The sequence below is a fragment of the Heterodontus francisci genome, chromosome 20 (genome assembly GCF_036365525.1).
Source record: "Heterodontus francisci isolate sHetFra1 chromosome 20, sHetFra1.hap1, whole genome shotgun sequence".
Classification (NCBI taxonomy): domain Eukaryota; kingdom Metazoa; phylum Chordata; class Chondrichthyes; order Heterodontiformes; family Heterodontidae; genus Heterodontus; species Heterodontus francisci.
The window spans coordinates 14,562,236-14,579,748 of NC_090390.1; the positions used below are offsets into that span (position 1 = coordinate 14,562,236).

At 45.2% G+C, this 17,513-nt stretch overlaps 1 protein-coding gene across 1 annotated transcript in view; it reads right to left on the bottom strand.

Moving 5' to 3' along the window:
• Positions 1–11,971: 11,971 nt before the first annotated feature.
• The window catches only part of kifbp (kinesin family binding protein), a 28,462-nt gene continuing 22,920 nt past the window's right edge, over positions 11,972–17,513 (bottom strand). Inside the window, 4 exon segments of the mRNA XM_068052399.1 lie at positions 11,972–12,942; positions 13,735–13,847; positions 15,431–15,524; positions 16,392–16,575. Coding sequence (XP_067908500.1) covers positions 12,064–12,942; positions 13,735–13,847; positions 15,431–15,524; positions 16,392–16,575 — 1,270 coding nt within the window. The 3' untranslated portion in view covers positions 11,972–12,063.

The window sequence follows — 17,513 nt, forward strand, 5'->3', positions numbered from 1 at the left end:
AGCCGGTGTTAAAGGGGCACTATCAATACAAGCTGCTGTCTTTAGTGGCAGTGAGTGAATGCCCGAGACAGATGGAAACGGACACAGAGAGCAGTGAAAGAGAAACTGGATTCCAAGTTTTCTGAGGCCCATGAGTTTCATCCAGTCTTCCCTCCTACCACCATGGCGTGAATTAAGCCAGAAGCTCAACAGTTCCGTAAATTCATCGACACCCAGGATTGCAACGCTCCTGGACTGAGAGTTCCTGGAAGTAAAGATTGTCAGCAGTGCTGTGAGCAACATCAGGGAAAACAGGGCAGGAGAGTTCCGGTTCGTGTGTCACAGAATCTCCACCTGGGACAGATTCAATTACCTGGGAAACTCAGGGCAGATTCATATAAAACCCCCATCCATGCATTTGTTACGTCTAAATTTGATTATTCTAACACAGTAAGAGTTGTAGTAAGAGGTGGAGTGGGGCCTATTAGGTAATATATGCCGAGAGGCATAGGGCACGGCTCGAATACTTAAGAGTTTTTTGTATCTGAGTTTACCAAGAGGAATCTGAGAAAATATCAGTAGAAGCAGAGAGTAGAGGCAATGGATAGGGAAAAATTAAGAGTGGGGAGGTTCTAAAAAGGCTGGCTCAGCTTAGGGTAGGTAAGTCACCTGGTCCAGATGGCTTGCATCCCAAGTTGCTAAAGGAAGTGGGGGTGGAGATAGCAGAAGGGCTTGCCATCATCCTCCAATCTTCCCTGGATATGGGGGAGATGCAGATGATTGGAGAATGGCAAATGTGACACGCTTTTTCAAGAAAGGGTGTAAGGACAGTCCGAACAACTACAGGCCAGTTAGTTTAACATCAGTGGTGGGTAAGGTTTTAGAAACAATAATTAGAGAAAAAATCAATAGGCACTTTGAGAGATTTGAGTTAATTAAGGATAGCCAGCATGGATTTGTAAAAGGCAGATCATGCTTGACTAATTTAATTGAGTTTTTTTTAATGAAGTTACAGAGAAGGTTGATGAAGGGAATGCAGTGGATGTTGCCAATATGAATCTTAAGAAAGCATTTGATAAAGTATCACATAAAGGCTACTTAAGAAAATTGAGGCTCATGGAATAGGACAGTCAGTGTCAGCTTGGATAAAAAATTGACTCATGGAGAAAAAACAGCGAGTAACAGTAAATGGTTGTTTTTCAGACTGGAGGAATGTAGAGAGTGCTGTTCCCCAAGGGCCAGTGCTGGGACCACTGTTTTTTTTTCTATATATAAATGACTTGGATTTTGGAATACAGAGTAGAATTTCAAAAATTGCTGATGATACTAAACTTGGAGGAGCGGCAAACAATGAGGATGATACCAATCGACTGCAACAGGACATAGATAGGGTCGCAGAATGGGTAGACAGGTGGCAGATGGAATTTAATACAGACAAGTGTGAGGTGATGCATTTCAGCAGAAGAGATGGGAAGAGGCAACTTAATGGCGCAGTTTTAAAGAGTGTGCAGGAACAGAGGGACCTGGAGTGCAGTGATCTTTGAAGGTAGCAGGACATATTGAGAGAGTGGTTAGCAAAGCATATGGGATCTTGGGCTTCATAAATAGAGCCATTGAGTAAAAAAATAAGGGAAGTTATGTTGAACCTTTATAAAGATCTGTTTAGGCCACAACTAGAATATTAAATGCAGTTCTGGTCACCGCACTTTAGGAAAGATGTCAGGGTCTGTGAGATTCACCAGAATGGTTCCGAGGATGGGGGATTTTAGTTACAAGGTTAGATTGGAAAAGCTGGATTTGTTTTCCCTGGAACAGAGGAGATTCTGGAGATATTTAATAGAAGTGTACAAGATTATGACAGGTTTAGGTAAGTTAAACAAGGAAAAACTGTTCCCATGAACTGATGGTACAAGGATTAGGAAACACAGATTTAAGGTTTTGAGCAAGAGATGCAGGGGGAATGCAAGAACACAAGAAATAGGAGCAGAAGTAGACCATATGGCCCATTGAGCCTGCTCCACCATTCAATATGATCATGGCTGATCTTGGGCTTCAATTCCACTTTCCTGCCCGCTCCCCGTATCCCTTGAATCCCTGCGAGACCAAAAATCTATCCATCCCAGCCTTAAATGTATTCCATAGAGTCAGAGTTATATAGCACAGAAACAGGCCCTTTCGGCCCATTGTGTCTGTGCCGGCCATCAAGCACCTAACTATTCTATTTTCCAGCACTTGGCCCGTAGCCTTGTATGCTATGGCGTTTCAAGTGCTCATCTAAATACTTGTTAAATGTTGTGAGGGTTCCTGCCTCTACCACCCCTTCAGGTAGTGCGTTCCAGATTCCAACCACCCTCTGGGTGAAAGAATTTTTCCTCAAATCCCCTCTAAACCTCCTGCCCCTTAACTTGAATCTATGTCCCCTGGTTATTGACCCCTCCTCGAAGGGAAAAAGTTTTTTCCTATCTAACCTATCAATGCCCCTCACTATTTTGTATACCTCAATCATATCTCCCCTCAGTCTTCTCTGCTCTAAGGAAAACAAACCTAGTCTTTTCAGTCTCTCTTCATAGCTAAAATGCTCCAGCCCAGGCAACATCCTGGTGAATCTCCTCTGCACCCTCTCCAGTGCAATAATATCCTTCCTATAGTGTGGTGACCAGAACTATACACAGTACTCCAGCTGTGGCCTAACTAGCGTTTTATACAGCTCCATCATAACCTAAAAGCAAAATACTGCGGATGCTGGAAGTCTGAAATGAAAATATAAAATGCTGGAAATACTCAGCAGGTCTGGCAGCATCTGTGGAAAGAGAAGCAGAGTTAATGTTTCGGGTCAGTGACCCTTCTTCGGAACTGAAGAAGCGGAATCTTCGGAATCTTCAGTTCCGAAGGAGGGTCACTGACCCGAAACGTTAACTCTGCTTCTCTTTCCACAGATGCTGCCAGACCTGCTGAGTATTTCCAGCATTTCTTGTTTTTATTCCATCATAACCTCCCTGCTCTTATATTCTATGCCTCAGCTACTAAAGACAAGTATCCCATATGCCTTCCTAACCACCTTATCTACCTGTGCTGCTGCCTTCAGTGATCTATGGACTAGTACACCAAGTCCCTCTGTACTTCCTAGGGTCCTACCATCCATCATATATTCTCTTGTTAGTCCTCCCAAAATGCATCACCTCACACTTCTCCAGATTAAATTCCATTTGCCACTGCTCTGCCCATCTTACCAGCCCATCTATATCATCCTGTAATCTAAGGCTTTCCCCCTCACTATTTACAACACCAGCAATTTTCATGTCATCTGTGAACTTACTGATCATACCTCCTGTATTCACATCTAAACCATTAATGTACACTACAAACAGGAAGGGACACAGCACCGATCCCTGTGGTACACCACTGGTCACAGGCTTCCATTCGCAAAAACAACCCTCGACCATTATCCTCTGCCTCCTGCCACTAAGCCAATTTTGGATCCAATTTGCCAAATTGGCCAGGATCCCATGGGCTTTTACCTTCTTAACCAATCGCCCATGTGGGACCTTATTAAAGCCTTAATGAAGTCCATGTAGACGATACAGTAAATGGCAGAACCCTTAGGAGTATTGACAGGCAGAGAGATCTGGGCGTACAGGTCCACAGGTCACTGAAAGTGGCAACGCAGGTGGATAAGGTAGTCAAGATGGCATACGGCATGCTTGCCTTCATCGGTTGGGGCATAGAGTATAAAAATTGGCAAGTCATGCTGCAGCTGTACAGAACCTTAGTTAGGCCACACTTAGAATATTGCGTGCAATTCTGGTCGCCACACTACCAGAAGGACGTGGAGGCTTTGGAAAGGGTACAGAAGAGGTTTACCAGGATGTTGCCTGGTCTGGAGGGCATTAGCTATGAGGAGAGGCTGGATAAACCCGGATTGTTTTCACTGGAACGACAGAGGTGGAGGGGCGACATGATAGAGGTTTACAAAGTTATGAGCGGCATGGACAGAGTGGATAGTCAGAAGCTTTTTCCCAGGGTGGAAGAGTCAGTTACTAGGGGACATAGGTTTAAGGTGAGAGGGGCAAAGTTTAGAGGGGATGTGCGAGGCAAGTTCTTTACACAGAGGGTGATGAGTGCCTGGAACTTGCTGCCGGGGGAGGTGGTAGAAGCAGGTACAATAGCGACGTTTAAGAGGCATCTTGACAAATACATGAATAGGATGGGAATAGAGGGATACGGTCCCCGGAAGTGCAGAATGTTTTAGTTTAGGCAGGCATCAAGATCGGCGCAGGCTTGGAGGGCCGAATGGCCTGTTCCTGTGCTGTACTGTTCTTTGTTCTTGTATGTCAACTGCTTTACCCTCATCTACACATCACCGCCTCGAAAAATTCAATCAAGTTAGTTAGACACGATCTCCCCCTGACAAAGCCATGCTGACTATCCCTGATTAATCCTTGCCTCTCCAAGTGGAGATTAATCCTGTCCCTCAGAATTTTTTCCAATAGTTTCCCAACCACTGTTGTTAGACTTACCAGCCTGTAATTACCTGGTTTTATACCTGATACCCTTCTTGAATACTGGTACCACATTCGCTGTCCTCCAATCCTCTGGTACCTCTCCTGTGGCCAGAGAGGATTTGAAAATTTGTGTCAGAGCCCCTGCTATCTCCATAACAGCCTGGGATACATCTCATCTGGGCCTGGGGATTTATCCACTTTTAAGCCTGCTAAAACAGTTAATACTTCCTCCCTTTCAATGCTAATATGTTCAAGTATATCACAATCCCGCTCCCTGATCTCTACACCTACATCGTCCTTCTCCATAGTGAACACAGATGAAAAGTAATCATTTAAAACCTCACCTATGTCCTCCGGCTCCACACACAGATTGCCACTTTGGTCCCTAATGGGCCCTACTCTTTCCCTAGTTATCGTCTTGCCCTTAATATACTTATAAAATGCCTTAGGATTTTCCTTTAACTCTCCCGCCAGTGTTTTTCTTATGTCACCTCTTTGCTCTCCTAATTACTTTTTTAAGTACCCCCCTACACTTTCTATACTCCTCTAGTGTCTCTGCTGTTTTCAGTGCTCTGAATCTGCCATAGCCTCCTTTTTTTTTCCTGATCCAATCCTCTATATCCCTTGACATCCAGGGTTCCCTGGACTTGTTGGTCCTACCCTTCACCTTAATGGGTACATGTTGGCTCTGAACTCTCACTATTTCCTCTTTGACTCCCACTGATCTGATGTTGACTTTCCTACAAGTAGCTGCTCCTAGTCCACTTTGGCCAGGTCCTGTTTTATCATATTAAAATCAGCCTTCCCCCAATTCAGTACCTTTATTTCTGGTCTATCTTTGTCCTTTTCCATAACTACCTTAAATCTTACAGAGTTATGGTCACTATCCCCGAAATGCTCCCCCACTGACACTTCTACCACTTGACTGGCTTCATTCCCTAGGATTAGGTCCAGTACTGCCCCTTCTCTTGTAGGGCTTTCTACATACTGGCTCATAAAGCTCCCCTGTATGCGTTTTAAGAATTCCACCCCCTTTAAGCCTTTTGCACTAAGACTATCACAGTTGATATTAGGGAAGTTGAAATCTCCTATTATTATTACCTTATTATTTTTACACCTCTCAGATTTGCCTACATATCTGCTCCTCTATCTCTCCCTGACTGTTTGGAGGCCTGTAGTACACTCCCAGCCAAGTGATTGCTCCCTTTTTGTTTTTAAGTTCTACCCATATGGCCTCATTTGAGGAACCTTCTAAGATATCATCCCTCCTTACTGCAGTAATTGACAGTGCAATGCCACATCCTCTTTTATCCCCTCCCCTATCACGCCTGAAGATTCTATACCCTGGAATATTGAGCTGCCAGTCCTGCCCCTCCCTCAACCATGTCTCTGCAATAGCAATAATATCATTATGCCATGTGCTAATCAACGCCCTCAATTCATCTGCCTTACTAGTAAGACTCCTTGCATTAAAATGGATGCAATCCAGCTTTGCATTTTTCACTTGTGCCTTAACAGGTCTATATTTGCTCTGCCTTCCAGACTGACTCAGTTTTTCTTCTATATTTGACTGTGCATCACCCCCTACTGTACCTCCACTCTATATCCCATCCCCCTGTCAAATTAGTTTAACCACCCGCCGCACCCGCACCCCCCCAACAGCACTAGCAAACCTCCCAGCAAGGATGTTGGTCCCATTCCGGTTCAGGTGCAACCCGCCCAACTTGTACAGGTCCCACCTTTGCCAGAAACAGACCCAGTGATCCGGGAAACAAAAGCCCTCCCTCCTGCACCACCTCCTCAGCCACGCATTAATTTATCCTCCTATCCCTATACTCACTAGCACGTGGCACCGGGAGTAATCTAGAGATTACAACCTTTGAGGTCCTGCTTGTTAATCTGCTACCTAGCTCCCTAAATTCTTGTTGCAGGACCTCATCCCTCTTTCTACCTATGTCGTTGGTACCAATGTTTACCACGACCTCTGACCCTCTTCAGAATGTCCTGCAGCCGCTCCGAGACATCCTTGACCCTAGCACCAAGGTGGCAACATACTATCTAGGAGTCTCGATTGTGGCCACAGAAATGCCCGACTGTTCCCCTTATAATTGAATCTCCTATCAGTATGGCTCTCACACTATTTTTCACCACCTCCTGTGCAGCAGAGCCATCAGTGGTGCCACGAACTTGGCTGTTGCTGCTTTCCCCTGGGAGGACATCTGCCCCCCACCCCCCCCCACAAAGTGATATATCTGTTGGAGAGGAGGATGGCCACAGGGGACTCCTGCACTACCTGCCTGCACCTACTACTCCTCCTGGTGGTCACCCATCCCTTTTCTGCCTCTGCAGCCAATACCTGCAGTGTGACCACCTCGCTAAACGTGTTATCCATGATGTCCTCAGCATCGCAGATGCTCCACAGTGAGTCCATCCGCAGCTCCAGCTGCGCAATGCGGTCAGCCAGTAGCTGCAGCTGGGCACACTTCCTGCACACATGGTCGCCAGGGACACAGGGTGTCCCTGATTTCCCACATAGTACAGGAGGAGCACACCACGGGGCTGAGCTCTCCTGCCATGACTTAGCCTTAGATTAAGCTCCTTAGTTACTCCTTTAATTTAGAGTACTAATTATGCTATGGACCTTATTCCACTCCAAACACTACCTACTATATTCTAAAATCCCTACTTTTACTTTAGCTATTGAAAGTGGTAAAAAAGGGTAGAAAAGATGGAGCATCCACAACCCTCTGGGGTAGAGAATTCCAAAGATTCACATCCCTTCAAGTAACTTCTCCTCATCTCAGTCCTGAATGATTGACCCCTTATCCTGAGACTGTATCCCCCATGTTCAAAATTCCCGGACCAGTGGGAACTATCTGTCAGCTTCTACCCTATCAAGCCCTTTCAGAATCTTGTGTGTCTCTATTAGATCGTCTCTCATTCTTCTAAACTCCAGACAATATAGGCCCAATTTATTCAGCCTCTCATCATAGGCCAACCCCCTCATCCCAGGGATCAATTTAGTAAATATTCACTGCACTGCCTCCAGTGCAAGTATATCCTTTCTTAAATGTGGAGACCAAAACTGCACACCATATTCCAGGTGCAGTCTCACCAAAGCCCTGTACAATTTTAGTAAGACTTCTTTATTCCTGTAGTCCAACCCCCTTGCAATCAAAGCCAACATGCCATTCGCCTTCCAAATAGCCTGCTGCACCTGCTTGTTAACTTTGTGCGTTCCTTGTAATGAGTACCCCCCAAGTCTCTCTGAACATCAACACTTACCAGTTTCACACCTTTTAAAAAATATCCTGCTTTGCTATTTTTACGACCAAAGTGAACAACTTCACACATTATACTCTATTTGCCATCTTGTTACCCACTCACTTAACCTATCCATATCTCTTTGCAGCCTCTGTACATCCTCCCTGCAGCTTACCGTTCCACCGAGCTTTGTATCATCAGCAAACTTAGATACATTACTCTCTGTCTCTATCATCCAAGTCATTAATATAAGAGTGTAAATAGCTGAGGCCCCAGCACTGATCCTTGTGGCACCCCACTATTATCTGCCAACTTGAAAATGCCCCATTTATGTTCACTCTCTGCTTTCTGTCTGTAACCAATCTTCTATCCATGCAAATATATAACCCCCAACACCATGAACCCTTATCCTGCTTATTAATCTTTTATGTGGCACCTTATCGAATGCCTTTTGAAAATCCAGGTATACTACATCTACTGGTTCCTCTTTATCTACCCTACTAACTACATCCTCAAAAAACTCTTAATAAATTTGTCAAACAGGATCTTCTTTTAGTAAAACTATGTTGACTTGTTCTAATCATACTATGCTTTTCCAAGTGCAATGTTAAGCTTCCTTAATAATGGTTTCCAGCATCTTCCCAACAACTGATGTTAGGCTAACTGGCCTGTAGTTCCCTGTTTTCTCTCTACCACCTTTCTTGAAAAGTGGCGTAACATTTGCTAACGTCCAATCTGACGGGACCATTCCTGAATCTAAGGAATTCTGGAAAATCATAGCCAGCGCATCCATTATTCCTGCAGCTATCTCTTTTAGAACCCTAGGATGTAGACCAGTTGGTCCTGGGGACTTGTCAGATTTTAGTCCCTCAAGTTTCTCCAATACTTTTTCTCGACTGATATCAATATTGTGGGAACAGAACTATGGGGATAGAACAATGGGAACATTTAAAGTGAGCTGCAGAGGCAGCTTATCAGCAAAAGCAGGCTAACAAACAGAAACTATCAGGACAGCTGTATACTGCTTAATAATAACCCTTTGTATAACAGTCAGCCTAACGGTTCACAAGGAGATAAGGGGATGGGAAACTGGAGTAAGAAGTTAAAACAAATTGACAAGGCAGTACCCCAATCAGGCCCCGACACCAAGAAACTGCAGAAGTTTGTAGACCAATTGGGAACAAAGAGTAGGTGTTACTGATTTGTATGAATAACTATAATAAGGCTTGATTTGGCATGAAAGGTGGGTTAGTTCAGTGTTAGTTCAGTGTGTGTGTTGCTTTTAGTTTTAGTTTAGTGCAGTTTAGTTCAGTTCATTGTTAAGTTTTCTGAAGATGTAACAATTAAGTAGTGCAATAAAGTTTCTTAAAGCTAGTCGGACTTTGTCTCTCTTTGTGCAACTAATGGGATCCAACAATATCCATAGTTTCCTCACTCTTTTTAGCCCCTAGGTTATTGCCTATTTCTGGCATGGGACTTGTGTTCTTCTACTGTGAAGACAGACACAAAATATTTGTTCAATGCCTCTGCCATTTCCTCATTCCCCATAATGATTTCTCCTGTCTTTGTCTCTAAGGGACCAATGTCTACTTTAGCTACCCTCTTCCTCTTTATGTACTTATAAAAGCTATTACAATTTGTTTTTATATTGCTGGCTAATTTACTCTCATTCTATTTTTTTCCTTTTTATCAACTTTTTGGTGGCCCTTTGACGGTTTCTAAAACACTCCCAATCCTCAGACTTACTATTTTTTGCAACATTGCAAATCTTTTAGTCTAATACTCTCTTTAACGTCCCGAGTGAGCCATGGATGGGCCTTTCTGGACGAATTTTTGTTTTTGAATGGAATGCACTTTTGTTGAACCCTTTGAATTGTTTATTTAAATATTTCCTACTCTTCATTTACCACCATAACTTCCAGTCTATTTACCCAATTCACCTTAGCCAGTTCTCCCCTTATACCTTCATATTTGGCTTTGCTTAAGTTTAAGATTTTTGTTTGTGATTGAAACGTGTCACTTTCAAACTTAACATGAAATTCCATGATATTATGATCACTATTTCCTAGTGGATCTTTTACTATGACATTGCTCATTATCCCTCCTTCATTACACAATACGAGATCTAAGACAGCTTTATCTCTAGTTGGTTCTACAACGTATTGCTCCAAAAAACTATCACGAAAGCATTCTACAAATTCATCTTCTAGATCACTGTTGCCAATTTGATTGTCCAAGTCTATATACAGATTAAAGTCCCCCACAATTAATACATTACTTTTTTTTTACATGCTCCAATAATTTCCTGTTTAATGTTCTGTCCAATAATATAACTACTGTTATGTAGTGAGGAAGAACTGTTTTACGCAGTGAGTGGTAATGACCTGGCACTCACTGTCCACAAGGGTACTGGAAGCGGAGACAATCAACGATTTCAAAAGGAAATTGGATGGGTACTTGAAGAAAACTAACTTGTAGGACTACGGGTATCGAGCAGGGGAGGGGGACTGACTAGATTGCTCGAGAGCTGGCACAAACTCGATGGGCCGAAAAGCCTCCTTCTATGCCGTAAATGGCTTTAAATGATCCTGGCCAGCCTTCCACGTCTGCCCTCTGCAAACTTGAGGTTATTTAAAATTCTGCTGCCCATGTCCAAACTCGGACCAAGTCCTGTTCACCCATCTCCCCTATGTTTGCTGATCTACGTTGGCTCCCCGTCAACCAATTCCTTGATTTTCAAATGTTCATCCTTGTTTTCAAATTCCTCAATGGCCTCAGCCCTCCTTATCTCTGTAACCTTCTCCAGCCCTACAAACCCCATAGATCTCTGTGCTCCGCTAATTCTGGTCTCGAGTATTCCCGATTTTAATCACTTCGCCATTGGCTTTCAGTTGCCTCAACCCTAAGTTTTGGAATTCCCTCCCTAAATATTTCTGCCTCTCTTGCTTTCCATCCTCCTCCAAGATGCGCCTTAAAATCTACCTCTTTGACCAAACTTTTGGCCATCTGGCCTATTATCTCCTTATATGGCTTGATGTCAAATGCTGTTCGAAACACCTCTGTAAAGTGCCTTGGGATGTTTTATTACATTAAAGATGCTATATAAATACAAGCTGTTAAATATAACATAGCACAGGGAGGGATCTATGGTTATAATGAACTAGTCTAGAAAACCATCAGCATAACGTAAAGCCACAGTAAAAGTGCAAATAAGGGTATGGATTGTATTATCAGAGGATTCAGGTCAAAACAAAAGGGATGAATTGTTGGAGTCCAGATCCTGTCTAGGGTACTGTATGAGGACCCAGTCACTAACGAGGAAAGGATATTATTCCATAAATCAAACATTTGAAGCTATGATGAGGAAGAGAAACTGGCTGGTTTCCTTTGGAATTGAAGACTGAAGATCATGAAGGGAATGGAGAAAGTCGACCCAGGCAAATTGATCAGTACAGTGAAGAGTTTAGACCCAGGAAGAGTAGTTACAAGTTAGGAACCTGTGGAATAAGTCTTAAAGGTAGGATACTGACGTAACAATTGGCAGGGGGAAGGGATTGAGAGATATGGGACAACGGTGGGTAGGTAATTGGGGTTGATCAATGTACAGGAGAGACGGTCGTCGAGCTGATGTCGTTTCCTATTCCAAAAAAATATTTTTAATCTGAGTTTAGTTCTGAGCTTGGGCAGCAACAGGAAGCTAATTACTAAATGTGTTTGGTGAGTTTTCTGGAAATTCAGCCCTGACTCAGCTCACTCTCGCCGCTGAGTCAGAAAGTTATGGTTCAAGTCTCACTGCAGAGACCCGAGCACAAAAATCTAGTTTGACACTCCAGTGCAGTACTGAGGAAGGGCTGCATTGTTGGAGGAGCTAGCTTTCGGATGAGACGTTAAACTGAGGCTTCGTCTTCTCAGGTGGATGTAAAAGATCCCAAGGCACTATTATCAAGAACAGTGGTGGAGTTCTCCCCAATGTCCTGGCCAATACTTATTACTCAATCAACATTACAAAAACAGATTATCTGGTCGTTATCACATTGCTGTTTATGGGAGCTTGCTGTCCTTGAATTGGCTCGGTGTTCCCTACATTACAACAGTGACTATACTTCAGAAGCACTTCATTGGCAATAAAGTGCTTTGGGTCATGTTGAGGCTGTGAAAGGCTCTATATAAATGCAAGCCTGTTTTTCTTTTTACATCTTGAGACACAAAACACAAAGGCAGCTTAGCTGAGCATGTCGGGTATATTTATTACACAGGGAAGTACAGCCACTGGGGTAGGGTAATGAAGCAGATCTCTGGAGCAGGTCAGTCATTGCCACTAGGAAAACGCCACTAATTTAGCCCTTAGTTTCTCCATTCTTGCTGGCAGTAGGGTGGCCATCTCAGCACAGAGCTCCAGTTCAGGTTCCATTACCTTAGCAGCCTCAGGCTGCCTCTCGCAGTAATCCACCACAAAGCGGTAACAGTCCACTGACTGCTGCAGGTTGCCCAGCTGCAACTTCGCATCAGAAGTGATAATTTTGCTGTACAACCAACCAATGCGAAACTTGCAAACCAGTGCTGGCCTCAGAACATCAGCTTCCAGCCTCTCCGGAAATTTCTTCTCAGAGTTCTTCAGGGAGTCCAGGAAGAGGTTGTAGTAGGTAATGGCCGACTGGGCTAGGTGGTTTATTTTCTTGATATTGTGACTATCTAGCTCGTCCAGCCGGTTGGCAATAGAGACCTTTAGCTCCATCATTTCATAGTACGTATCTCCTATCTCAAACTGAAGCTGCCTGCAGACCAAGAGGTAATACTGTGGGTTTAACTCTGTGTAGACAGCCTCTAGCATGTCAATGCGCCGTTTGTGCATCTTGCAACGTCTCTCTTGGTCCTCTTCAAAGAATGCCAGGCCCTTGAATAATGCGCTGTGATCCTGAACTACCTCAATGTGGTCTGTCACGTGGTCATCAAGCTGGAAGAATTCCTTGGCCTCTTGCACATAGTTCTGTCCAACCAAGAACACCTCACGGGCTTTGATAAAGTCCACAGGGTAAGTGCAGCTCACCTTCTCCTCAACAGATTGGATCAGATCGAACGTTTCACTGGATCCAAACAGCACAGCACTTTTCCTCCCCTGTTCCTTCTCATCTTCTTCTTTTTTCAGTTGGATTTTCAACTCTTCCTGCCGATCCCAATCCAATTCACCAACATCATCCTATAGGAAAAGATAACAGCTACAGCAAACAAAGTCCCCTCTTGGAGTTACTACGTTAGTTTCTATGACATTTACACTTTCACTGTTAACATCTAACACAGACAGTGGCATATGATACATTAGCAGACAAATACCTCACTAGTTGGTCCGCTAAACCCCACACACAGGAACATCCCTTATCTGATGGCTATGGGATGAGCCCTGCAAAATATTATGCTGTCTGAAGACGGCGGGGTGCTCAGCTCTACAGTGGTCAGACAGACAGCAGACACAGTGAGCTTGGAGCTTGAAGAGCACCCAGGTTTCAAAGAGGGCCGGTGAGTTAATTCACTGGGGTAGAGGTGTGACACTGAGCAGGGTCATCCCAGGGTTTAACACAGATGTGTGCGTGTTAGCTGCCCTCGGTCCAGGGGCTGACAATGTGAGAACGGCAACTTGGACAAGGGGGTGTACCCAAATGTGACTGGGGCCTGTGGCAGCATTTGCCAGGATGATAGGGCACCTTTGAACAGAAGATACTCGAATAAGGACTACAGCCCCATCTACTGGAGCAAGTTTATGGGAGCTGAGAGACATCAGGAAATGGGGGCTAGACAGTGGGTAGGCCTCACTGCCTGAATTGTCCCTGATTCTCCACCACATTTTCATGCAGAATCAAGGGGACTTTGCCCTCCCCCACCCTGTTGTGCATCTTACTGAAGTTCAAGACACCATCACTCGTGAAATCCCACGAGTTTCTGTGTAGGAGCCTAGCACAAAGATACAGATACCAAACCAACCCATTGCAGGTACCTCGAGCAGCTTTCGGGCGTCTTGCAGCAGATTGAGACAATACTTTATCCAACACCGGGCTATTTCTGCCTTCTTCTGGTGGAGCTGATCACGACGGTCCCTCTCCTCTTCACCTGTGTGCAGATAAATGACTTACTGAGTGCTTCCCATTGACCCCACTTGGCCAGTCACAATATGAGACAATGATTAAAGTAGTAACTTTTTGGGGCTGACTGTTTTAGAACAATCTGAGTTAAAGGAGCATCAGCCTCCACCAGTAGCTCACATTGTTCCATACCCCTGGACTTTGGTTCAGTGCAAACACTTCATTTTTGCAGTGAAAGAGGGACTGGACGGCAGCCGTCTTGCAGAATGGCTGCTCCAAATGCTCCTATTGAAGTTCTGATGTAATCTCTCAGGTAGTGGCAGGCCTGCCGTGATTTTAGTTGTGATCAATGTTCACGGGTCTATGGGACTGATGGGGCTTCTTTCAGACAAAGCTTCCTAATCACTGTGGGGTGAAAGGACAAATGGTCAACCCCCAGTGCTCTGATTCAGCCTCCCGAGGCTCTGTTTAAAGCTCTCTGGGAACTCCCAGCTGAATGATCCATATGAAGTGATACTTAGCCAGGAACCACAAAAGGTCCTGGTCCATTCCCAATCAGGGACCAGTGAACTGGGCTCACCCAGGGCAGGCTGGAAGGTCAGGGACTAGTGAGCTGGGCTCACTCAGGGCAGGCTGGAGGGTCAGGGCCCAGTGTGCTGGATTCAGCCCTGGGGTTTCGTCACTACTACTGGCCTCGGTGCCCTTTTAAAAAAAAGTGGCCGGGGGGGGGGGGGGGGGGGAAATCCTGGGCTCGAATCCTGGTCACAACACAATGACCCCCCACCACCAGCACCCTCACACTCCACCACTAAAGACTTTAAATCCACACAATGTTGGCCACAGCTACAATGCCCTTTACGGTTAAATAGCCTGTCAACAAACAGCTGGGAGCTGTCAACGAACAGCAGAAGCAGCTTTAACTTTAGGGAGCACCACTGGGGAGAGAGGTCCCTTGTACATCTGCTCCAGGACATAGCTATCAGATGGTCCAGTACCCAGCCCTATCTCTCACAGCTGCTTCATGACAACTTTCAGACTGGACATGATTCTAGAGAGAATCCTGCCACAAAAATGCTTCATAGAACATAGAACAGTACAGCACAGTGCAGGCCCTTCGGCCCACGATGTTGTGCCGAACCTTTAACCTACTCTAGGATCAAACTACCTACATACCCTTTATACTACTATCATCCATGTACCTATCCAAGAGTCACTTAAATGTCCCTAATATATCTGCTTCTACTACCACCGCTGGCAGTGCATTCCACGCACCCACCACTCTCTGTGTAAAGAACCTACCTCTGACATCTCCCCTAAACCTTCCTCCAATCACCTTAAAATTATGCCCCCTGGTGATAGCGCTTTCCACCCTGGGGAAAAGTCTCTGGCTATCCACTCTATCTATGCCTCTCATCATCTTGCACCCATCTATCAAGTCACCTCTCATCCTTCTTCGCTCCAATGAGTAAAGCCCTAGCTCCCTCAACCTTTCTTCATAAGACATGCCCTCCAGTCCAGGCAGCATCCTGCAGTTCTACCTTTAAAGGTTCTGAATGCTACTCATACACGTTATTGTTGAGACACAAACCACTGCTGGATAATTTAACTTACTTTCCTCCGCAGGAGATTCAGAGGATGCTCCTCCCACCTGGTTGAAGATCACGCTGGAAGCAGCAAGGCACAGTCGACCTTCCATATAACGCTGCTGCTCAACAGAAAACACAGTCATCCTGTAAGGTACAACCTGAGCTTTAAACTGTTCACTAGTGTCTGCACCCTGGCCTGCAGCCCACACTGTAGTCTGCATTGTAGCCTGTAGCGCTTATGCTGCACTGTGGCCCGCAGTTTGCACTCTCCTGATGTTGTACGTGGCTCCCCTCCCATTGCGTTAGTTCAGCATCTGCAGGTCCTCTGGGTTCTGACCAAAATTCCCTTTCTTCCAATAGGGGTTGGGCTGGCTGGGAGCATCAATGTCCTGTCGATTCCTCTGCTGCCACTACTTCCAGCAGGAGTCATGAAAGAGCTACCGGGTGCTCAGGGACTTTGCCCAGTCTGTCTGCTTAACCCTGGGGAACCGAGGTCAACTGTGGCACCCTTTCACTGTCTGATCTGAGATTGGCTAATTCAGAACAGGCCAAGGATTAAACGTGGGGACATCCTGTATAATGCTTTTAAACCAGGAATGCAAATGTTCACCTAATGTCAGAATTGTCCCTAGGACCCTTACAGTGCCACTCTCAAATTCCCAAAACTGCTTCCCCCACCTCCCTCCCCATTTCACCTGACCTTCCCACTGCCTTGCCCTGTCTCCACTCCCCCATGTTCCTTATTCTATTGAACCATCTTGCGATACTCTGTCAGGAATTCCCTCTCTGAAGTTTTAAAGGGACTATATTCCACAAGGGATGTGGAATGGCCACTACAAGCGGCTAGGAGCTAACATTTCAAATCAGCCTCCAAGTCCCCACATCAAACCCACACGCAGCCTGGCTCGGCCTCTGAGATCGTGGGGCCACGTGCTAACAACAATACTGAGAGCTGCTGCCTGGAGACAGAGCACAGGCACGTTTACCTTAGTGATGTAATACTGTGACAAGGTGGCAGCATTGATAGCCCACTCCACGGGGTTGTAATGGGTGAACTGCAGCTGGCGTTGCAGGGTAGTGTGGCAGTACCAGGCAGCCTTCTCATTCATATCCAGGTGTTTGTAGACTTGTGCCAGGTAATACAAGGTGTGAGTGTAAACCTTCTCAAACCTGTACAAACCAAACACACAGTGACATTCAAAGAAATGGCCAGGCACCACACAAGCAATAAAACTGGAGTCAATGGGAATCAGGGGAAAACTCTCCACTCATTGGAGTCATACCTAGCACAAAGGAAGATGGTTGTGGTTGTTGGAGGCCAATCATCTCAACCCCAGGACATTGTGCCAGGAGTTCCTCAGGGTAGTGTCCTAGGCCCAGCCATCTTCAGCTGCTTCATCAATGACCTTCCCGCCATCATAAGGTCAGAAGTGGGGATGTTCACTGATGATGGCACAATGTTCAGTGCCATTCTCAACTCCTCAGATACTGAAGCAGCCCGTGTCCAAATGCAGCAAGACCTGCACAACATCCAGGCTTGGGCTAATAAGTGACACGTAACATCCGTGCCAGGCAATCACCATTTCCAACAAAAGAATATCCAACCATCTCCCCTTCACATTCAATGACATTACCATCAGTGAATCCTCTACCATCAACATCCTGGGGGCCTCCACTGACCAGAAACTTAACTGGATCAGCCATATAAATACTGTAATACAATAAATAAATACAAGAGCAGGTTAGACGCTGCTGACTCCCCATAACCTGCCCAACATCTACATGTCATAAGTCAAGAGTGTGATAGCATACTATCCACTTGTCTGGATGAGTGTAGCTCCAACAACACTCAAGAAGCTCAACACCATCCAGGATAAAGCAGCCTGCTTAATCGACACCCCATCCATAACATTCACACCCTCCACCATGGATCAGTTACACAGGGGGCAATGTTGGATTAGTTACACAGGAGTAACACCGCTATTCGAGAAAGGAGGGAGAGATAAATCAGTGAACTACAGGCCAGTTAGTCTGACATCAGTCATCAGGAAAATGCTGAAATCTATTATTAAGGAAGTCTTAAAAATGCACTTCGAAAATCATGGTAC